Source organism: Diabrotica undecimpunctata, chromosome 6 (genome assembly GCF_040954645.1).
Source record: "Diabrotica undecimpunctata isolate CICGRU chromosome 6, icDiaUnde3, whole genome shotgun sequence".
Classification (NCBI taxonomy): domain Eukaryota; kingdom Metazoa; phylum Arthropoda; class Insecta; order Coleoptera; family Chrysomelidae; genus Diabrotica; species Diabrotica undecimpunctata.
Window position 1 is genome coordinate 10,488,057 of NC_092808.1, and position 20,466 is coordinate 10,508,522.

Here is a 20,466-nt window from a genome sequence, read left to right on the forward strand (position 1 = left end):
CCACTAAATATGCGGGTAAAAACATTGTTGCTGATAATATTATGTGTATGTGTATGGATGCTGATAAGTAAGAAGCAACAGTCTGCTCGACAGTTACGGATAAGTAACATACTAATTGACCATGTAGAATCTTGTGTGTACCTTGGCACTAACGTAAATGCAAAATGGGAACAGGCCACAGAAATTAAGGCGAGAATAGAACGAGCTACGTCTAGTTAAATGCTACATTTTCCGATCTTACTGTATGGTGTGGAGGCCTGGACGCTGACGGAGACGCTCACGAGAAAACTAGAAGCATTCGAAATGTGGGTGTACCGACGCATTCTTCGTATATCCTGGACCGAACATGTCACCAACATAGAGGTAATCCAAAGAATCGGAAAGGAGAAAGAAATCGTGAATACAATTAAACAAAGAAAGCTTAAATATCTAGGCCACATATTGAGACACGATAAGTACCATCTACTGCAATTGATTGTCCAGGGAAAAATAGACAGTAAGCGAGGGCCAGGCAGGAGAAGACACTCGTGGCTCCAAAATCTGAGGAAATGGTTCGGGCTCACATCGGTCGAACTAATTCAGAAGCGCCGCAAACAAGATCAGAATTGCCATGTTAATAGCCAACGTTCGCAACGGACAGGGCACTTCAAGAAGAAGAAGTATGGATGTTTAAGTTTTAAACGGAATTTACTTCACGGCAACGTAAGACTCAAAAAATGGAGTTCCTGGTAGTGAGCCATATACCTGTAGGTAGCAACTGACCTGTAGTTTACCCATTCAAATGTTGGAGCGAGGTTTTATTCTGGAATAGACAACAAATGGCTGATACTTGCAATGAAGAAATGGTAGAAGACGAAGGATATACAACACAAATAATATATCTTCTTGTTTTTCTTCTTCTTCCTCTGTATACGCAATTCTGCTTGTTCATTGGGGGATTAATACCTCTATGGAAGGTTGTCACTCCGTCTTTTGCACGGTCGTCCGATACTTCTTCTGCCAATTGGTGACTTATCTCTTGCTATTTTGGCGACACGGCCTCCTCCATTCTGCTTATTTGGTTATTCCATTCTTTTTTTTTTATTTCGTATTCATTTATTTATACACTGTACGTTATATTTTTTGTAATGTCTTCACTTCTCTTTCGATCTCTCAGCGTATTTCCTGTAATTCTTTTCGGTACTCCCATCTCTGCTGTTTCCAGTAGCCTTTGCGTTGTGGCTGTGTCGAGTCTTGTTTCTGAGACATATGTCATAATTGGTCTTACGCTGGCTTTATAAATTCTTGACTTCATCTCAGTGTTAATGTGGCTGTTTCGCCATATAGTGTTATTAAGGCATCCTGCCAGTCTATGTGATTATTGTACTTGATCTCTCACTTCTTTGTCCATGCCTCCATAGCTAGACAGTGTAATTCCCAGGTATTTTATTTCCATTACTTGTTCAATTCTAATGCCATCAATTTCTATTTTACATCTGGTTGGTTCTTTGCTGACTAATATTGTTTTAGTTTTATGAGATGAGATTGCTATATTAAATTCTTTTGATTTTATGTTAAATCTGTGGACCAGTCTTTGCCAACTATCTTCATCTTGGGCTATCAATATTGCATCATCTGCGTAATAGAGTATTTTTATTTCTTTGTTTCTCATTCTGTATCCTCTTCTTGTGTTAACGCTATTGATGATTTCATCCATAATCAAATTGAACAGCATGGAGCTCAATGAATCCCCTTTCTTATTCCGTTGCCTATTTTGATAGGTTCTTTAAGTTGTCCATCTATTCTGACTTCCATTTTGTTGTTTTGGTAGATGTTTTCGATAGTTTTTATAATATTTAGGGGAACTTTTCTATTATACAGAAGATATATTACATCTTTGAGTCTTACTCTGTCAAATGCTTTCTTTAGGTCAATCAGACACAGAAATGCTGGTCTATTATACTCTAATGATTTCTCAGTAATTTGCTTTATAACGACATCTGTACACGATCTTCCACTACGAAAACCCTGTTGTTTATACCTCTGTACCATTTTTTAAATAGTAGAATTAGTTCGCTCGTTCTCCGTTCTTTCGGTATTTTATTCTATTTTATAACTTTATTAATTAATGTTGTTAACTGTTCTGCCATTGCTGCTCAATATTTCAATATTTCAGTAATTCCTTTGGTACACCGTCTTTACCTGTTGCTTCTCTGTTCTTTAGGGTTTCAAGTATATTCCGAACTTCCTTATGGTATGCCTCTTGTGTTTTGGTTGACATGTATTTCAGGTAAGCTTTTTTCTTTTCTTTACATTTTTCTTCACTTCTGTACAAAACTATGGAGCTCTTTGCCTTGGGAACGATTTATTTTTATTTATATTCCTTTCACCAAGAACTTCCTTAAAAGATATTAGGCTTAATGTTTGCCCAGCTTTCTTCGACTCCATCACTTTCTGTGATATATCTGTTTCTGCTTTTTTCGGTTATTCTTTTTTGGAATAGGTATGTTGTGGAGTCATCCTACTTTCGACTTTTATCTTTGTGGTCTATTCAGGTGTTTTTTTTTATCACATACATGTGTTTTCATTCGGATTTTTTTTCCGGATTTTGCACAATACCAATAACTCGGCCTGCAGTTTTGTTGGATGGATCGAGTGGCTCGACAAGTGTTGCCGGTCCCAAGCCCGGATAAAGGAGGAGGGGGTCTACATCCAGGTTAGCACCCTACTGGTAGACTTTAAAACCATACAGCTCATAGAAACAGGATTACGCATCGGAACAAATAATATTTAATAAGTATAATCGCTTACAACAGTAAACTATGACAGATAAAGAAAAGCTATAGGAAAAAACTCGAGGCTACGCTATTGCAAAATCTAAGTACATATTTCATTTGGCCTAAAAGATACCGGAGAAGAACCAGGGTGACTAATGTCATCTAAAGGATAGCCAGACTAAAATGGAGATGGGCAGGATACATAGCTAGAATAACGGATGGGCGATGGACAAAGAGGGTATTGGAATTAAGACCAAGCGAAGATAAGAGAAGCGTCAGTTGACCACCTACACGATGGCGATGACGATGCCGATTTAAAAAGACAAAATAAAAACTGGATGAAAGTGGTGCAAGATAGAGGGGGTTGGAATTGCGAGGAAGAGGCCTATGTTCAGCAGTGGACTTTTAAGGCTAGGTGATGATAAAAAGATGAAAAGGTAAATTGTTAGTTTAAAGTCCTCTTACCGAAAGTACTATGGTCATTGAACATACGTTATTTAAAGTAGATTTAGCTGGTAGGAGACTATATTGTGAACAAATTGTATTTGCTGCATTTATCTCTAGGAAAAATAAGCAAATACTTAAAAATTAAGTATAAAATTCTGTTGTTTTTTATAAAAATAAACAATAATAAAAAGAATTGTTAAATATTACAATTATAACTTTCAAAGTTTGATAAAATCCTGAATACTTTAACCAATTTCTTTAATATTATTGCAGATAACAGCAAAAATGTTATTTATTATCATATACTCAAATTTTTAAACGGTTATTGTCAATCAAACGTTAATAACAAACAAATAAAGTTCATTTAGACTTTCTATAGTATTAACAAAATTTCCGATAACTGCAATGGCATTAAAGGCTTCTCAAAACATATTTAGTAACACTGCCGTTTATCGATTCTCTATTTTTGTATAACTTCTTTTGGGAAGCGAACAAAAAGACATACTGTTGATCATAATGACTCAAATTTTCAACGTAGCCAAAGGCAAAAGAAATATTTAACGTATTCATAAGTTGCATGAGTAGTTCAATTGGGTTTTCTTATTGTATTTAGATTACGTTACGAAATAAATAATTAATTTAAAAGCCTATCGCTTAGTGGACACTAAAAAACTCCAAGACTCTACAGCTATACAAAAAATAGTTGTCAAATAAGATCCAATTTTGGTGATCAATGACCTTGAAGATGGTCTGTGGAAGTTGTGAGTCAAAAAATTGCGAACAATGACTGAGAATACGCCATTCTGGGCTTGAGCGCTTATTAGACACTACACACACACTATATATATATATATATATATATATATATATATATATATATATATATATATATATATATATATAAATATATATATATATATATATATATATATATATATATATATATATATATATATACACACACATAACTCGAATTGAAAAAAATATCACTGTCTGCTGATGCATTGTTAGAATAAAGTTTGACTAACTAACTAAAGTTTTGGTCAAACTAGTTTGACCAAACGAAAAAATTGACAGCATATGACGTCAGATCCTGAGTTTGATCAAATCCCCTAAAAATAGAGGATCTTCTATTTTCAAGGTCAGTTTGATCAAACTTTAATTTTAATTGGTCGAAAAATATCTAAAGTCAAATGACAATCAGCGGGTAGGGAGAACGTATTTAAATTATAACTCCATTCGCTTAGCTCGGGCATATTTTGACAGATTCATTGTCGGAAACCTACAACACAACAATTCCTACTTCTCAGTATTAATAGCTCAAGTATACTACCATTGTAGACTTCTTTCTTTGAAAAAAGAAGAATTATTCTAAATAGTGGAAGTGTATACTAAACCCATAACATTTGGGGTAGTATATATTTAAAATATATATTTTAGTTGTTATAATTTAACATAACTATTTATTATATATGGTGCAAACAAGTAAATATTAATTGTCGGTAATTTGTAAAGTTCTATTTTATATACTATTTAGTTTGTTTACTATTAATATTGGCTATAAGTACGTGTGCTTGGTTGTATAGTAATTTCCAGCCATTTCGAGTCTGTCAAAAAGTAACTAACTTCGCAAAAAAATAATTACTAAATTCACTAGACAGTTCGGACTGGAGATAGCGAACCGAGTATAATTTTCGTTTTTCTTTGGTTGACAGTGTGTTGTTTATTTGTCTTTCTATTTTGTTATGACATAAAAATAAAAATTTTAAATTTGTTGCAAACAGGAATAAGTTTCTACATAATTGATTTAAACCGAGAAAGAAGCTGTTTATTTAATGTCAAACATCCATATTATTATAAAAATCCTTTCACACTTCTTATTTTTTTTGTGGATAAGAAAAATTAGAATCGTAAATAAAGCACAAGCAACTAATAAATAAGCAAAAAAGACAATTAATTTCCATAGATAAATAATATAATATTAGAAAATTAATTTCCTTGGCATACGTCAATTTGATTAAATTTGAATGATCGGCAGATTTTTAAAATTTGAACAAACTGTAATTATGACGTCATTACGTCAGTTTCATCAAACTAGTTTGATAAAATATTTGACCGTTTGACACGGACTTAAGAATATTCATAATATCGTCTTGTGGGTTTTGTCAAGCTCGGACTTGCAGTTTCTGGGGGGAATTTCTTCCTATAGAGGTCGCTACAATCGTAAACTGGTACGTTGTGTTACAGGGTGTCTCGTAATAGATTTAAGATTTGAAATTATTCTGACGCCGGCCCTGCTCTGAGTAGGAGGAAGCTGACGGTGTAAATAGTTTGCGGGAGCATACGGATTAACGGATTTCAGTTACGATGGCACCATGGCCAGCAAAGCAACGGGCGTTTCAATATCAGACGTTTAGCCAATGCACCGTCGGCAGCTTTGGTGAACAATTGAGTGAAAAAATTCCGAGCAACAGCTTCTGTCATAAATTACACACCAGCTGGTAGACCCAGAACCACGAGAACGCCAGACAATATTGACAGGCAGTCGGTTCGTAAAAATGTGCAATCATTGAAATTAACGCGTGTTAGTGTTCAACGAATATGGTGGAAGGACTTTTAGCACTATAAAATTCAGCGTTGTCAGTTTTTGAAGCAGTACGACCGTTTAAAACGAAAAACTTTTGCTGAGACAATAAAGAACAATTTTTGGACTAAGATGGTATCGAAAACATTATTTTTAGTGATGAAGCCTATTTCTATCTTAATCGATATGTGAACAAACACAATTACTGATATTGGGCCCAAGATAATCCGCGGCAAAAACATCAACGACAATTACACTCCAAAAAAGTGACCTTATAGTGTGCTATGTACGTCTGGGGCATAATCGGGCAGTACTTTTTAAAGATGGTGCAGGACGTAGGTTACTGTGAACAGCGCTCACTACTCTACCATGATTCATAATTTTTTACGCCAATCCTTGCTACAGTTCGCTGGCTATGATGTTAACGGAACGTAATATCAACAAGCCATGGTGCGACGGCACATACTGCAGCAATGTCGATCAACGCAGTTGCAGAACTGTTTTCTGGCACGGTTATTTCCGTTAATGGAGATATTCCGTTACCTCCACGATCCCCAGACCTGACCCCCTTAGATTTTTTCCATGTGGGTACCTAAACAGTATCGTCTACACCGATCCAGTACCAGAAACGATCCAGCAACTGAAAAACCGCATTAGCAATGCTATACGTGACACACCCATTCAGATGTGCCAGCGAGTTTTCCGCAGCTTGCGCTCTAGACTAACAACCTGCTACGAAGAAGAGGGTCAGCATTTAAATAATGTTTTGTTTTAACAATAAATCCGCATTTTTAACGTATCTATCAAGTATACTAAAATTGTTCTACAATGATTTGAATGTTTGTTTTATTCCTTTAAAACCGTAAATCCATTATGAGACACCCTGTATAACAATTGTAGCCGCGATGAACAGTCCAATCAAACCAGTCCTTTACGTGTTCCCACCTAGAGTCGTCTACTCTCTGAGAGTCCTCCAGCTCAAGGTCTGCCCCACCTTACAGTCCATCCAAGACTATGATTTGCTGTTTCTTCAAATTGGTGTTTTATTTTAAATGTAAGAATGTATAGTCATGAATCTCGCCTAAGTTAAATTACTTGGTGGGTGTTCGAAGATGGGTGCAGAAAGTATTGAAATCGTAAAGATCGCCGATTGATGTTTTGCACAAAATATGTCTGAGAATGCTGTAACTAATTGTCTTTCTGGGTGACGGTTAGCACAAGGCTCGAATACTGTCAGAGTTTTTGTTCAAGATCCAGTTTTAGCAAAATCGTGATTTTGGTAACGCACCCTGAGCCAAGGTCACTTGATCGCCGACTAACAGGAATTTTTCGGTAGGTAGTCCCTACACTCAAAGAGATTTTTCATAGCGAACTACAGTAGTTTGTAGAGTTTGTTCTTAGAGCCGACATGACAGCCATATGGGCTGAAAATCGAGTCGTTAAGGAACGTTGAACCAAATCCCGATAGACCATTAACTACTAGAAGTGCATATTTAGACGTTAACAGGAACAATATCATAATTATATGAGCCGAAAAGTTATTTATCAAACAAGAAGGAAGCCATGAAAACAAGGATAGATCACAAACCATACAGAGGAGGGTTACATAAAAGAATATGAAACTTATAAGAATTACAGAGGGTAACAAAGCAGCAAAAGAAAGAGAGACACCCGCAATACTGCAGTAAAATGTGTCAGTAGAGCATGGTACGACGGAGAAACACGTAATTGAATTCTTCTTAAACAATAACAACAAAAGAAAAATAACTGTTTTTTAAAATGTGGAGTATTTTGCTACACATTTTACGCTATAAATTTAATCTATCTGTCTAAAAACGTTTCACAAAACCTAATAGAATCTCAATTACATTATAAATTTTTGAGTTAATATATTGTATAGATATTCTATTACTACACTCGTTCGGCAATTATTTTTGCATGTAAATATTTTTTTTTACTTACTAGGTACACAATATTTTGAGAAGCCTTATAAAGTGGGGCTAACACTTATGGAATAAAATTAATCTTAACGGTATATAAATACAAATAAGAAAAATACCTAGATGAATTATACTCCTATGGTACAGTTCTTTCTATAAGTCCTAAATTCATAAGAATCCTGATTTAATATTGATAAGCTTGCGGAGAAATGATCATTTTATCTAATGATCGTTAATATCGGTACCACACGTATTATTGGTAGCAGAAATCTGTTGCCTATTTGAGAATTGAATACTTCTTCAAAATACATCATAATTACAGCGAGTATCTGACGAAATGATGGTCGGCATCAAGATTGAAAGTAGAAAAATACCCCATAAAGTTTTTGTAACAAATAGTAAAAAAAATGAACATGAAGAGTTTATTTTGAGAAATAGTAGAGTAAATAGTGGCTCAAGCAGATAAGTCATTTTAGTTGTCGACCGGGGTTCTTAATACCAGCGACAAGTACAAATGAATAGTGAAGATATCAAAACAATGATTAAGTCCAAACAAAATGGACGTCGGAGAGAATTGGAAGATGTTTACTTGAAAAGCCAAGCATTGAACATTTATTAGACAGCTTGGTTTTGGTTAAGGATGTACTCGAACTTATTTGAAAAAGTTCCGATGGAAAAGAGATGAAGTATCAAATAGTCTTGAGAAGATCAAGAAGAAAAGAAGTATTGGCTAAAAGTGGAGGAACTACAGGAGCTCATTTTGGAATAAATGAGATCTTGAAGAAGCTATGATAATGTTTTTACTGGGTCAGATATCATGAAGATCTGGCAGATTGGTGTTCTAAGTGTATGAAGTGCGTAGCAAGTAAGGGATCCCGAACAAAATGTCGCCGGATCTTTTCACAGACTCAGAGGGAATCGTGTCATTCTGGTTGCTGATGCTAGTTTAGTAAATGGATAGACCTTAACTTATTCAGTTACAAGAATCAATAACCTCGTGTAAAGAATTGAGAAGACTCAACTCATTGAGTCAAGAAGTTGGCTTCTTCTCAACAATTGAGAAGAAGTCAAAACTCAAAATAAAGTTCTCTATGTTGACCATCTGCAGCCTTACCTGATACCGAATGGATGATAATTATGTTCAATACCAACATATTTAACGAGGAAAGGGATCGTAATATAAAATTGGAAAAATAGAAAAATTCATAAAGGTATACTACTAGTATTTGCCCCGTCCTAAAAATAGGCAAAACGTAATAGGAAAAACATAAGTTTAAGATGTATAAATGACGACGAGACGTATTAATTATGTAGTTCTTAAACGATCTTGTTACAAGCGATTAAATAAGTGAAATAATAAGAGATATTGAGCGAAATTTTCAGTGATTGTTAATAAAATTGGCATTCACTTGAATCAGTTTCAAGTAAAGACGGGGGCGTATTATTACCTTAGAAATTGTGAATTGTATTTTAGTTTATATTAGATTAATTATTTATTCTGGAAGATCAATGTTTTAAATCACTTTTTAAGCAGTTATTAAAATGGTTATAAAGTTAATAGAATATAACTAGTTATGAGCTGAGATATTTAAAATACTTCTATCCTGATCTTTTTCATATTTTTTTTATAATACCATTAAAATCGACTATATTCCGTAAGTGCGTATTAAAAATTGACTAAACACGATACCCACCACTTAAAAGTAGAGATGAGAGCACACAGCAAGCAAGCGATATATAAAACAAACATAATTTAAACAAAACCTCTCCAGGTTCCTGTATACCAACCAACGCACTGACCTCTCCGCCGCCACTGACTCCATTGTGCGTCGCATCAGGGGGTACTGATCGAGTACTGCGTTGAAATGATCCACGGATAATGAAAATAAATTACAATAAGTCTCCGCCCTGACGGACGCCACTCTTCTGGCGTTTGTCAACAGGCAAATTTCACCGAAATAGGAACCATCACTTAAGCTAGTGGCTACCTCACCGTTCGCCATCACGATGTCGACGATTCCCTCCTGTATGAAGTACATCTTGGAACCGATCGTTCCTTCTTTTATTATAATATCACCTAAAACAAACAAATGTATCATTAATATTACTAAAATAATTTCAGAACAAAATCCGAATTAAATAAGAGCACAATATACACGTCATACGTCGCCTATCTGAAAACGATCATCATCATGACATTACACTGATCAAAAGACTATATAATATTATAATATGTTAATAATATAAAATGTTATAACCATTGATTTTTGTAATTTAAGAAGGCCATGATATACTTATTTCTACGTCTTAGTGGTAAGGTGGTTATGCTCCTCCTAAGTGCCTTCTCTGTTGAGGTTGGCGATTAATATGGCAAATTTCTCTCTATTCTGGGCTTGATGAATTAATTCATTTCCTTTTGTGTGAGTCCAATCTCTGATGTTTCGTAGCCAAGATTTTTTCTTTCGTCCTATGCCCCTTTTACCTTCAATCTTGCCTTCTAATATTACCTGGAGCTGCTCAAATTCCCTATGGCGCATTATGTGTCCTAGATATGACGTCTTTCTAATTTTGATAGTATTGACCAGATGAGGGCGTGTGTTCATTGCTCTCAGTACTTCTTCATTCGTAGTTCTGCTGGTTCAGCCTATTCTTAGCATTCGGCGGTACATCCACATTTCAAATGAATTTAATTTGTTGACGTCATACTGTTTTAATGTCCAGGTCTCACAGCCATGTAGTAATAGAGACCACACATAACACTTTAGTGTTCCCAATCTTATTGAGACTGATAGCTTGGGGTTACAGAGCATTTTACGCATATTCATGAAACCAGATCTTGCTATTTTAAAGCGTCGTCTAATTTCTTTTGAGTGGTCTAGTTGACTATTTAGTTCTCTGCCCAGGTATATGAAGCTTTGGGAACTCTGAAGGGTGATACCATTTATTTGTATGTTCGGTGTAACTTGTTGATGGGGGTTTTTGTGAAATACCAGAATTTTGGTTTTGGAGTAGTTAATGTCCAAGCCCAGCCTCTGACTTTCCTCTGATAATATGTTCATCAATATTTTTAGTTGGTCTTCTGTTTCTGCTAATACTACGGTGTCATCGGCATATCTTATATTGTTAATGATGATCCCATTGGCTCTGGAACCTTCAGGTTCAAGACGAGTTCTGATTATATGTTCGGCATATACATTAAATAATCATCATCAGTTGCATTACAGCTCGTTATGAGCCAAAGCCTTCTTCAGAACAATCTTCCATTCGCCCCTGTCTCTGGCAACTCTTCTTCATGCTTTTACTCCGATGGATTTTAGATCATCCATACATTAAATAAGAGGGGGGATAAAATGCACCCTTGACGCACTCCTCGTTCTATGTTGATGTACTTGGTGTTTCCGTTCTCTGTTCGAATGCATCCTGTGTGGTTCCAGTATGTATTACTTATGATAGCTATGTCGTGTCCGTCCAACCCTACATCTTTTAGCTCCTCGATCAATTTTCCGTGTTTGATACGGTCAAAGGCCTTTCAAAGGTGGTTATAGCGTACCGAATTATGTTTATTTACAATCTTCATCATTACAGAGTATTAAGTAAATGTGTTACAGGCTTTGGGCGTGAAGGAGAGACATCAAATGATGTCTCACCTTATTCTATTCTGGTTTAATTTTGAAGTAGGTCTTGGGGACAGGTTCTATCTAGTCTTCTTGTGGCTGGACCAATGTTGAATAATTGTCTTACTAGCTCATTTTTATGGTGAATGGTAAGTTCATTTTGTGACTCCGTGGCTCGATGGATTTCTTCTCTGATGAAAGGAATCTTTCAGTCGTAGTGAAGTGTTTGATTATTTACGTACCATAATCTTTAAGTCGTAGTGAAGTGTTTGATTACTTACGTACCATGGTGCATCCACTATCAATCTTAGCACTTTAGACTGGAATATTTGGATGATATTCAACGACGTTGTCTTTGCACAGCCCCATAGGTGTAATTTGTAAAACCAGACAGGTTTGAGTATGGCTTTGTATAGAAGAATTTTGTTTTGAATGTTAAGTTTTGATTTATCTCCAAGGAGCCAATACATTTGCCGGAATTTTAAGTCGAGCTGTCTTTTTTTGGTCTGGATATGTTTCTTCCAAGTGAGACGTCCGTCAAGATGGAGGCCAAGGTATCTAGCGTCTGTTACTGTTGAATTCTTACATTTTCCATTATTACAGGTAAGCATATGTTGTGACGGTTGGTAAATGTTATTTGAGTTGATTTTGTTTTATTTACTTTTGTTCTTCTTTTCGTATACCAATCACTAAGTATGTTAAGATGATGTTGCAGGATTTGTGAGGCTTGTATGGGATCTTCATTTACAGCTAGTATTGCAACATCGTCAGCAAAGGAAGCGATTGTAGTACTATTAGTCTCTGGTATATCGGCTGTGTAGAATGAGAATGAGAACCAGCGGCCCTAGAACACTACCCTGCGGGAATCCGGAGTTGATAGGGAGGAGGTTGGATTGTTGGTCTTTGAATTTTACAGAGAAATATCTATTTGACATATAGGGTTTAAGTATGAGGAAATAGTTACTGGATAGTAGTAATTTTACTTTGTAAAGCAGACCTCTGTGCCAGATTTTGTCAAACGTTTGTGAGATGTCTAGAAATATAGCATTGCAGTATTTCTTCAATGACTTTTTGATATTTCATTTATTCAATGGACTTGTTGGATAGTGGAGTGATTTTCCCGAAAACCAAACCGATGTTTTGGTAGTAGTGTTAGGAATTCATGATCTGCGTATATCTTTTGTAGCAGCAATATTTCAAAAACTTTGCTTACGGTTGGGAGTAGGCTGATGGGTCGATAAGATGTTACTTCATTGGGCTCTCCTCCTGGGTTGAAGATCATAACGATTTCAGAAAATCTTCATGTTTTTGGAAAATATGATAAGCTTAGCAGGCGGTTAAATATAACTGTGTTACACAACACACGTGTAACACAAAATTTTAATTAGAAAAAATATCGGACGACTAGCATACGATGTTTTCAACAAATCGCCGTTTTGTTTATAATTAAAATTAAGAGTTCAGATACATTTTATTTTTTTGCGGAAAAGACCATAATATATTATGTCAAAAAAATAAATCAAAATATCGAAACCAAGCTGAGATATCGTGAATTAAAAATAAAATTTAATTAAAATAATAAAATCAAAATTTTTGATTTTTTTCTGATTTATTAGTTGTTCCCCACAAAAAAATAATAAATTAAAAAAAGTTTTGCAGATTTTTATTACGAATATTTTGGTACTTTTGCTAGGTAGCCAACGAGTTATAGGTCAATTCAGTCATTGTTTAACCTATCAATTCTTCTACAAAAATGCAAAAAGCGGCGAAAAGAAGTACACACTTGCTTAATAGATTATGCCAAAGCTGTTGGATGTATCAAATACACTTACTTAATAGAAATATTAGATGTTAAAGATTAGACAATAAAATATAGATACTGTTTTACTAATTTGAAAGCTACTGGATTCCTTTTTGAACCTCTGAAAGGAAGAAGCAATTTCCCTAAGAGAATACTCCCCTAGAAATTAAGCTTTGATTAATATCCTAACAATTAAGGGTAAAAGTTTTTTAACGTAACAATGGCCAAATATTTAGTAATTTTTTTTTTAAATAGACACTCCATTTTATGGGAGCAGTAGCCACGTCCAATTCTTGTCGATATAAAATCTCCAAACATTCTGATTTTCGAGTCTGAGCTCTCGTGTAAACCATGGCGTTTTGTATTGTTTTTATATTCTTATAACAATGACCAATAGTGAATCCACTTACAATTAGTGTAACAATTCTTAATGTTGGAATATCAACAAACTTTGTTGCTGATGGACTGAAAGCCCATAGTAAACGGTTATGATGTCTAGACGTCACAATAATTATAATCAAAAGACAGACCATCTTTGTAAAAGGCTACCTATTAATTAGAAAGAATATTACATTAATTAATCATTCACTCTCCGAACGCCGCTCAGACAACACACTCAAAATCACATTTAAACACGTTTCTGAGTTAAAAGATAAATTTTCTTTTTCTCGTGCATTTAAGTAATATAAATTGTAACATAGTGTATAAGTGAATCGCTTAATAAGTCACAATCAAAATTTGTTATTTTATATTTTACCTCTGGTGTTTATTAAATTGGTAGCAGTTTTAATATCAAAGAAAAAAATATTTTAACCCATCTCAGGTGTGTGAAATCAAACTAAGGATCCACAAACTTAATTTGTCCTCAAATTCAAATTTAATTAAAAAAAAGTTTTATTTCGATACAGGGCAGCTTGCCGCTGCCTTGTATCGAAACAAAAATCTAATACCGTCATTATGTTTTATTTCTTTGAATTCACTACGAATTTTGACCATGATAAACGGCAGGTGGAATGCAATTTTTAGATTCCCTTGCTGAGTAATTTATCAAGCTGTTTGCTTTGCAAGTTTTAGAAGGCACAGTGGAAAAAAAATTGAATTCGGTTTCGCCAGGTAGAAATGGTATGATTTCTCTTCTTGTTATTAGATGGCGTAGTTACGTCCTTAAATAGTTATTTTGATAACTATTGGTCTACGACGGGATAGATTTTGTTTCGATTCAGAGCAGTGGTTATACCGCTCAGAGGAGACCTAAAGAGGTCGAAATACGTATAAGCGGCTTGCCGCTGCACTGTATCGTAACAAAAATCTAATACCGTCATTATGTTATGTTTCAAATTTAATTGTTAAAAATATTTAGTAATTTTTTTTAAATAGACACTCCACTTTATGGTAGTAGTAGCCACGTCCAATTCTTGTCGAGATAAAATCCTCAAACATTCTGATTTTCGAGTCTGAGCTCTCGTGTCAACCACGGCGTTTTGTAAGTATTGTTTTTATATCGTTTGTGTGATAATGATTGTTTGTTTTTTCCTTGTAGAATTCCTTGTCTGGGACAAATGCCTATGTTTTTCCTAGAGGCCTTTTAAGTTGCCTAGATGTTACTCTTTTGGATTTTTACCTGCTAAAAAATCCTGATAATTTTTTGTTTAATTCTTTTCGTTGGTCAAGGGTTCAATACAATCAATCTTGTAATGAATTAACTTAAAATGTGAAAAGGTTTTGTTAATTTTCCTATTAATTATGTTTTTTAATATTGTCGTTGTGTGGTGTCTGAGTTCACGTTTTTGACCCGTAGTTGTATGTTGTTCCACTGCATGCAGTTGCTTGATTCTCTATTGATTTTATTTTTGATAATTTACTAGCGTATTATTGATTACCTTGTACACATGTATATTGAATTAATATTATACTTATTCCTTTTTCTATATGTGGATTGGATGTACCTGTCAGCTTGTACTAATCTTTCAAATTTCGTCGAATTAATTTGCCAAATATCTCTACTATCACGATCCTCCGTCTACCCATAAAATCCCTATACAATATAATGCTACCTACGTTGTATATTAATGTTATCCTAAGGGATGTTCGTAAGCTTATTACACGTTTGTCCTTAATATTGTTAACTATGACAGGACATTGGAGGATACATATTAGTTACTCAGTTTCGCTTTAATTATCAATATACATTAATATATTCAGATAAATATTGACAAGTTTTGACGACTCATTAAGCAGGTAATAGGATACTGGTATAATATACTATGTAATATATGTATCGTTGCTGCCTCCGAAGAAAATCATTCTTAATTATTTTTCGACCAAAATAATAACTCTTTCATAAGTGTCAGTTTTAGTTGTTAGTTCCTTTGCAAAATCATTATTCTTATTTATTAAATCTCCAAGATATTTTTATTTATAATGTAAACTTGTCTTATAAACTTTTTAAACTATTCTCTTCTTCTTATTCAGTGCCTTATCCGGTCCGAATGTTGGCAATTATCCAGGCTATCATGATTTTGTTGACTGCTCTGCGAAACAGCTCCGCGGAGGTCATGCCAAACCATTGTCGGAGTAGATGTAGATCCACATCTCGAAGGCTTCAATCCGCTTTTCAGTAGCTTGCGTTAGTGTCCAGGCTTCAACTCCATATAGTAACACTGGAAGAATGTAGCACCTCACTATCCACATCTTGGGTCCCAAACTGAGATCACTGCAGCACAGCAAGGATCTCAACTTGATAAATGTAGACCGCGCCATTTCAATTCTGGATCTAATCTCTTGAGCGTAGTCCCATTGTGAGTTGAGGGTAGTTCCGAGGTAAGTGAATCTGTCGACTCTCTGGATCTCTTCGCTACCTGCCATTAGTGCCCCGGGATGTAAATTTGCATGGCTGACAACAATGAATTTAGTTTTCTTAATATTAAGGTCTAGTCCGTATGTTACACTCACAGTTCTCACTCTGTCTAGTAAGGCTTGAAGATCATTTAGTCTGGTTGCTAATAACACAGTGTCATCGGCGTAGAGGATATTATTGATGTATTCACCGTTCACTCGGATTCCCATCTCTAGGTTTGTGAGGGCTTCAGTAAAAATTTCCTCAGAGTATATATTGAAAAGAGTCGGCGAGAGCACACAGCCTTGCCTTACTCCTCGCATGATCTTCACTTGTTCAGTCAACTGGTCTTCGACCTTGACTTCAGCACGCTTGTTCCAGTATAAATTCATGATGATCCGAATGTCCTTCTCATAAAATCCTACTCTTTGTAGGGCAGCGACCATCTTCTGGTGCTAACAACGGTCAAATGCCTTGGTGTAGTCAATAAAACAAATATAGACTGCGATATAACAACTGATATCGCAGCATCTCTAAAGTAGGACTTAGTAAGGTGAAAAGTGCTTCACGTGTACCCATTGAATTGCGGAATCCAAATTGCATTTAACCGACATTTTCTTCGCATTTCTTGTAAATTCTGGCATGTATGATTTTAAGAAAAATCTTAAGTGCATGACTCATAAGGATGATAGTTCGGAAATCTTCGCACGTTTTCGCAGATTGTTTTTTTGGTAATGTTTGGTAGTGACAATAGCCATTCCTCTGGAATATTACCTGTATTGTATATGGCTTTAAACAGTTCAGTTAACTCCTTCGTGCTCAAGTCACTCATCTCGTTATTAAGTTCAACGGGTATTTCGTCCGAACCTGTGCCCTTACCATTCTTAGACTGTTTTAAAGTTGCTTTTATCTCGCTTTCTAGTATTGACGGCCCTGTCATGCAATTTATTATATATAGGTTACCTCGGTATTCCCAGAAAAATTCTTCGATGTACATTTTTCAGACCACCAACTTCTCTTTAACTGTCGTCGCCAGGTTTCCCATCTTTGTTTATGAGGAGGTGTGTGTTTCTTGTCTTGTATTGATGTGATTTTATGTTATATGATCGTGTTTCACTTGGAGCTCTTCGATAAGTTTACATTTTTCTTGCATCCATTTTCCCTTGGCTCTTCGTATTTATTTTTTAATTGTTTGGTTGATTTCTTGGTACTTCTTCGCGTCCCTGTTTTTCATTAATCTCCTTTGGTCCATCATCTGCAGAATGTCATCAGTCATCCATTCTTTATGTTTTTCTCTTGTTTTCTTTTCTATTCTCTACAAATCTTTGAATATTCTCTGTTATTAACATGCTGTCATCTGCATACGTCAAGTTATTATTAGTGATTCCGTTTACTACAACGCCAGCTGTTTCGTTGATCGCGACCCTTGCATAATAACTTCCGAATACAAGATAAATAGTACTAAAGAGAGAATGCAGTATCCCTTTTTTAATTTTCATGTTCTCTAATTGTGTTATCTATTTATATAGTGTGTTCATAAAGTATGTAAACGGTCTATTATCTCATGACTTAATTATTTTCAGAGTTAAAGCTCTGACAGGTCGATTTGTATTTTTTGTTTTTTAACCTTTTTGAAAAAAAAAAAAATAACTTTGTCCCTCACTATCTTAGCAGATGTGACGTCATCGATAATTTTTTTAAATAGAAAGGGCATATTTTTATGTAAAAAATTAGAAGCTCATATTTTTCTGAGTACAATTGTACCAAACTCATCACATTCATACTTCAGTATACAGAGTGTAAAGGAAACCGGTGCTCGTATTTCTTAAAATTTAATTCAAAATTTATTTTATAAAAAAAATCATTAAAAAAGTCATTTCATATTAAAGACAAACAAATAACATAATTATAACAAATGCTGGAATGGAGTGGCCTACTGTTGTACGATACAGAAGGTAGATTGTTTATCTATTAAAGATAACATTCTTTTTCTTCTTTGTCAACCATTTTCCATCCACTCTTGAATGTAGGTCTCTCCCAATTGCTTTCATCTTTCTCTATCTTGCGCCAATCTAATCCACTGTTTGCCTGCCACTATTCTTATGTCATCTACCCATCTTTTTTGAGGCTTTCCCATGCTTCTTGTTGTCGTCCTTGGTCTCCGTTCTAGAATTCCGCGTGTCCACCTGTTGTCGTTATATCGGGCTACGTGACCTGCCCAGCGCCATTTTATTTTTGTAATTTCTTCCACAATATCCCTAATCTTCGTTCTACGGCTTATCTCGGTGTTTCTAATCTTTCTCAGTGATATTCCAAGCATGATTCGTTCCATTGCTGTTTGCGTTGTTTCTAATTTTTAAGCAGATTTTTTGGTAAGGGTTACTATCTCCAAGCCGCAGGTACAAACTGGTAGTATGTATGTGTTATACACCTTTTTCTTTAAGTTTACAGGAATGGAGGTGTTTTTCAAGATATATGCTAGTTTGCTGCGAGCGCCCCATGGCAGTTGTGTTTTTCTTTTAATTTCAGCATCTTGATTTGGTTTTCCCAGTTTGATGACATGACCTAGATATACATATTGTTCAAAATTTTCTATGGTATGATTTTGTATTGTTATATTTGTCTGGTCTCGGCTCAGTATTTTTGTTTTGTTGTAGTTGTTAGTTCCTGGATATTATCGGCTATTCAAACTATGTTATCTGGAAATCTCAAGTGGTTTAAGTATGATCCGTCGACGTTGATACAATTGTTGTTCCATACTAGTTTCTTAAAAATGTCTTCTAGAGCAAGGTTAAACAGTTTGGGAGAGATGGTGTCTCCTTGTTTTACTCCCCGTTGTAGTCTTATGGGATTAGTTATTGTGCTTTCGTCCAGCTTTATCTGCATGGTGGCATTTTCATATGTTTTTAATTATGTTAGTGTATCTTGAATCTATAAGTGCACTTTCTAGAGATTCAAGCACTACCCATAATTGAATGGAATCGAATGCTTTATGGAAATCGACGAACGCCATATGAATTGCACTAGTATCTTTTTGATAAATATTACCCCAATAGCAATTATTTGAAATTACTATGGTGCTATCAGCAAAACAGCGAATAGAAGTTTTGATGATCTTAGGATACGGCGGAAGTATGCGATATCTTTAATGATCAATATTCTGATCGAGTACCAATAAGTAAAGCGGCGGTAAGCAAATATTGCATAAATTTAATGATATTGGCAATGTTAGAGATAAGCTCAAGAGTAGCAGACTCACTGTTTCCGACGACAATCAATTAAATGTATTATTTGAAATTGAAGAAAATCCTCATTCTTCAATTACAACTCTATTTTTTTTTCTTTTAAAAAGAGGCCACTTTTTCTTTAAATGATACCGTTAATAGACAAAATTGTCGTTATTGTCATAATTGTTAATTAGGCAATGGTAGTTTATACTCAATATCCCCAAAAATAAATGTATAGGATGGGATTGTTAGGAATACCATGGTAGGACCGTATTTTTTGACATTATTGTGTCGGGTGAAAGGTATTTAGAGATGTTGCAAACCTACGTAGTTCCATTTTTAACCACAACATTTCCAAATATCAATAATCCTGATCAAATAGATCCGACCATTTGGTTTCTTCAGGATGGAGCAGGTCCACATTATGCTGTAGTGGTTAGAAATTTTCTAAATGCAACTTTTCTCAATCGCTCGATTGGACGACGCGGCCACATTGAATTGCGTGCTAGGTCGCCAGATTTGAATCCCATGGAGTTTTTTTTGAGTTATTTGAAAAGTAAGATATATGTAAACCGACCTACCAATTGGTTAGACCTCAAACAGAGAATTCGTACTGAAATGCAATAAATTACACCAGTGATGTTGTCAAACATAACTCAAGAATTCATTGGACGTCTTGGATACTGTCAATTAAACCAAGGAGCTCAATTCGAGCATTTGTTGTAATTATGTTATTTGTTTGTCTTTAATATCAAATGACTTCTTTAATAATTTTCTTTGTAAAATAAATTTTAAATTAAATTTTAAGAAATACGAGCACTGGTTTCCTTTACACTCTGTATACCAAAGTTTGAATGTGATGAGTTTGGTACGGTTGTACTCAGAAAAATATGGGGTTTTAATTTTTTAGATAAAAATGTGTCCTTTCTATTTAAAAAATTATCTATGACGTCATATCTGCTAAGATAGTGAGGGTAAAAGTTATTTTTTTTCCAAAAAGGTTAAAAAACAAAAAAACAAATCGAACTGTCAGAGCTTTAACTCTGAAAATAATTAAGTCATGAGATAATAGACCGTTTCCACACTTTATGAACACACTGTATGTGCGCTGTCTGGTTATAAGTTTTTTGGCGATTTGTTTTATTCTGAATGATTCTGTATCGTGTGAACTTACTTAGACGTACTCTGATAACTGATAATTAAAATCTGACAGTGGTAACTTCATTTCTGCTTTTTTAGCTTTAGTTCCGCTGTTAAAACT

At 34.9% G+C, this 20,466-nt stretch overlaps 1 protein-coding gene across 2 annotated transcripts in view; it reads right to left on the reverse strand.

Moving 5' to 3' along the window:
• The window catches only part of Ih (hyperpolarization activated cyclic nucleotide gated potassium channel Ih), a 482,830-nt gene that overhangs the window by 36,477 nt on the left and 425,887 nt on the right, over nucleotides 1-20,466 (reverse strand). Inside the window, exon 9 of one of the 2 annotated variants that reach the window (XM_072534207.1) lies at nucleotides 9,528-9,804. In XM_072534207.1, the coding sequence (XP_072390308.1) occupies nucleotides 9,528-9,804 (277 nt within the window). Of the gene's footprint in view, nucleotides 1-9,515; nucleotides 9,805-20,466 lie in introns of both variants that reach the window. The other variant, XM_072534206.1, reaches the window with a different exon arrangement.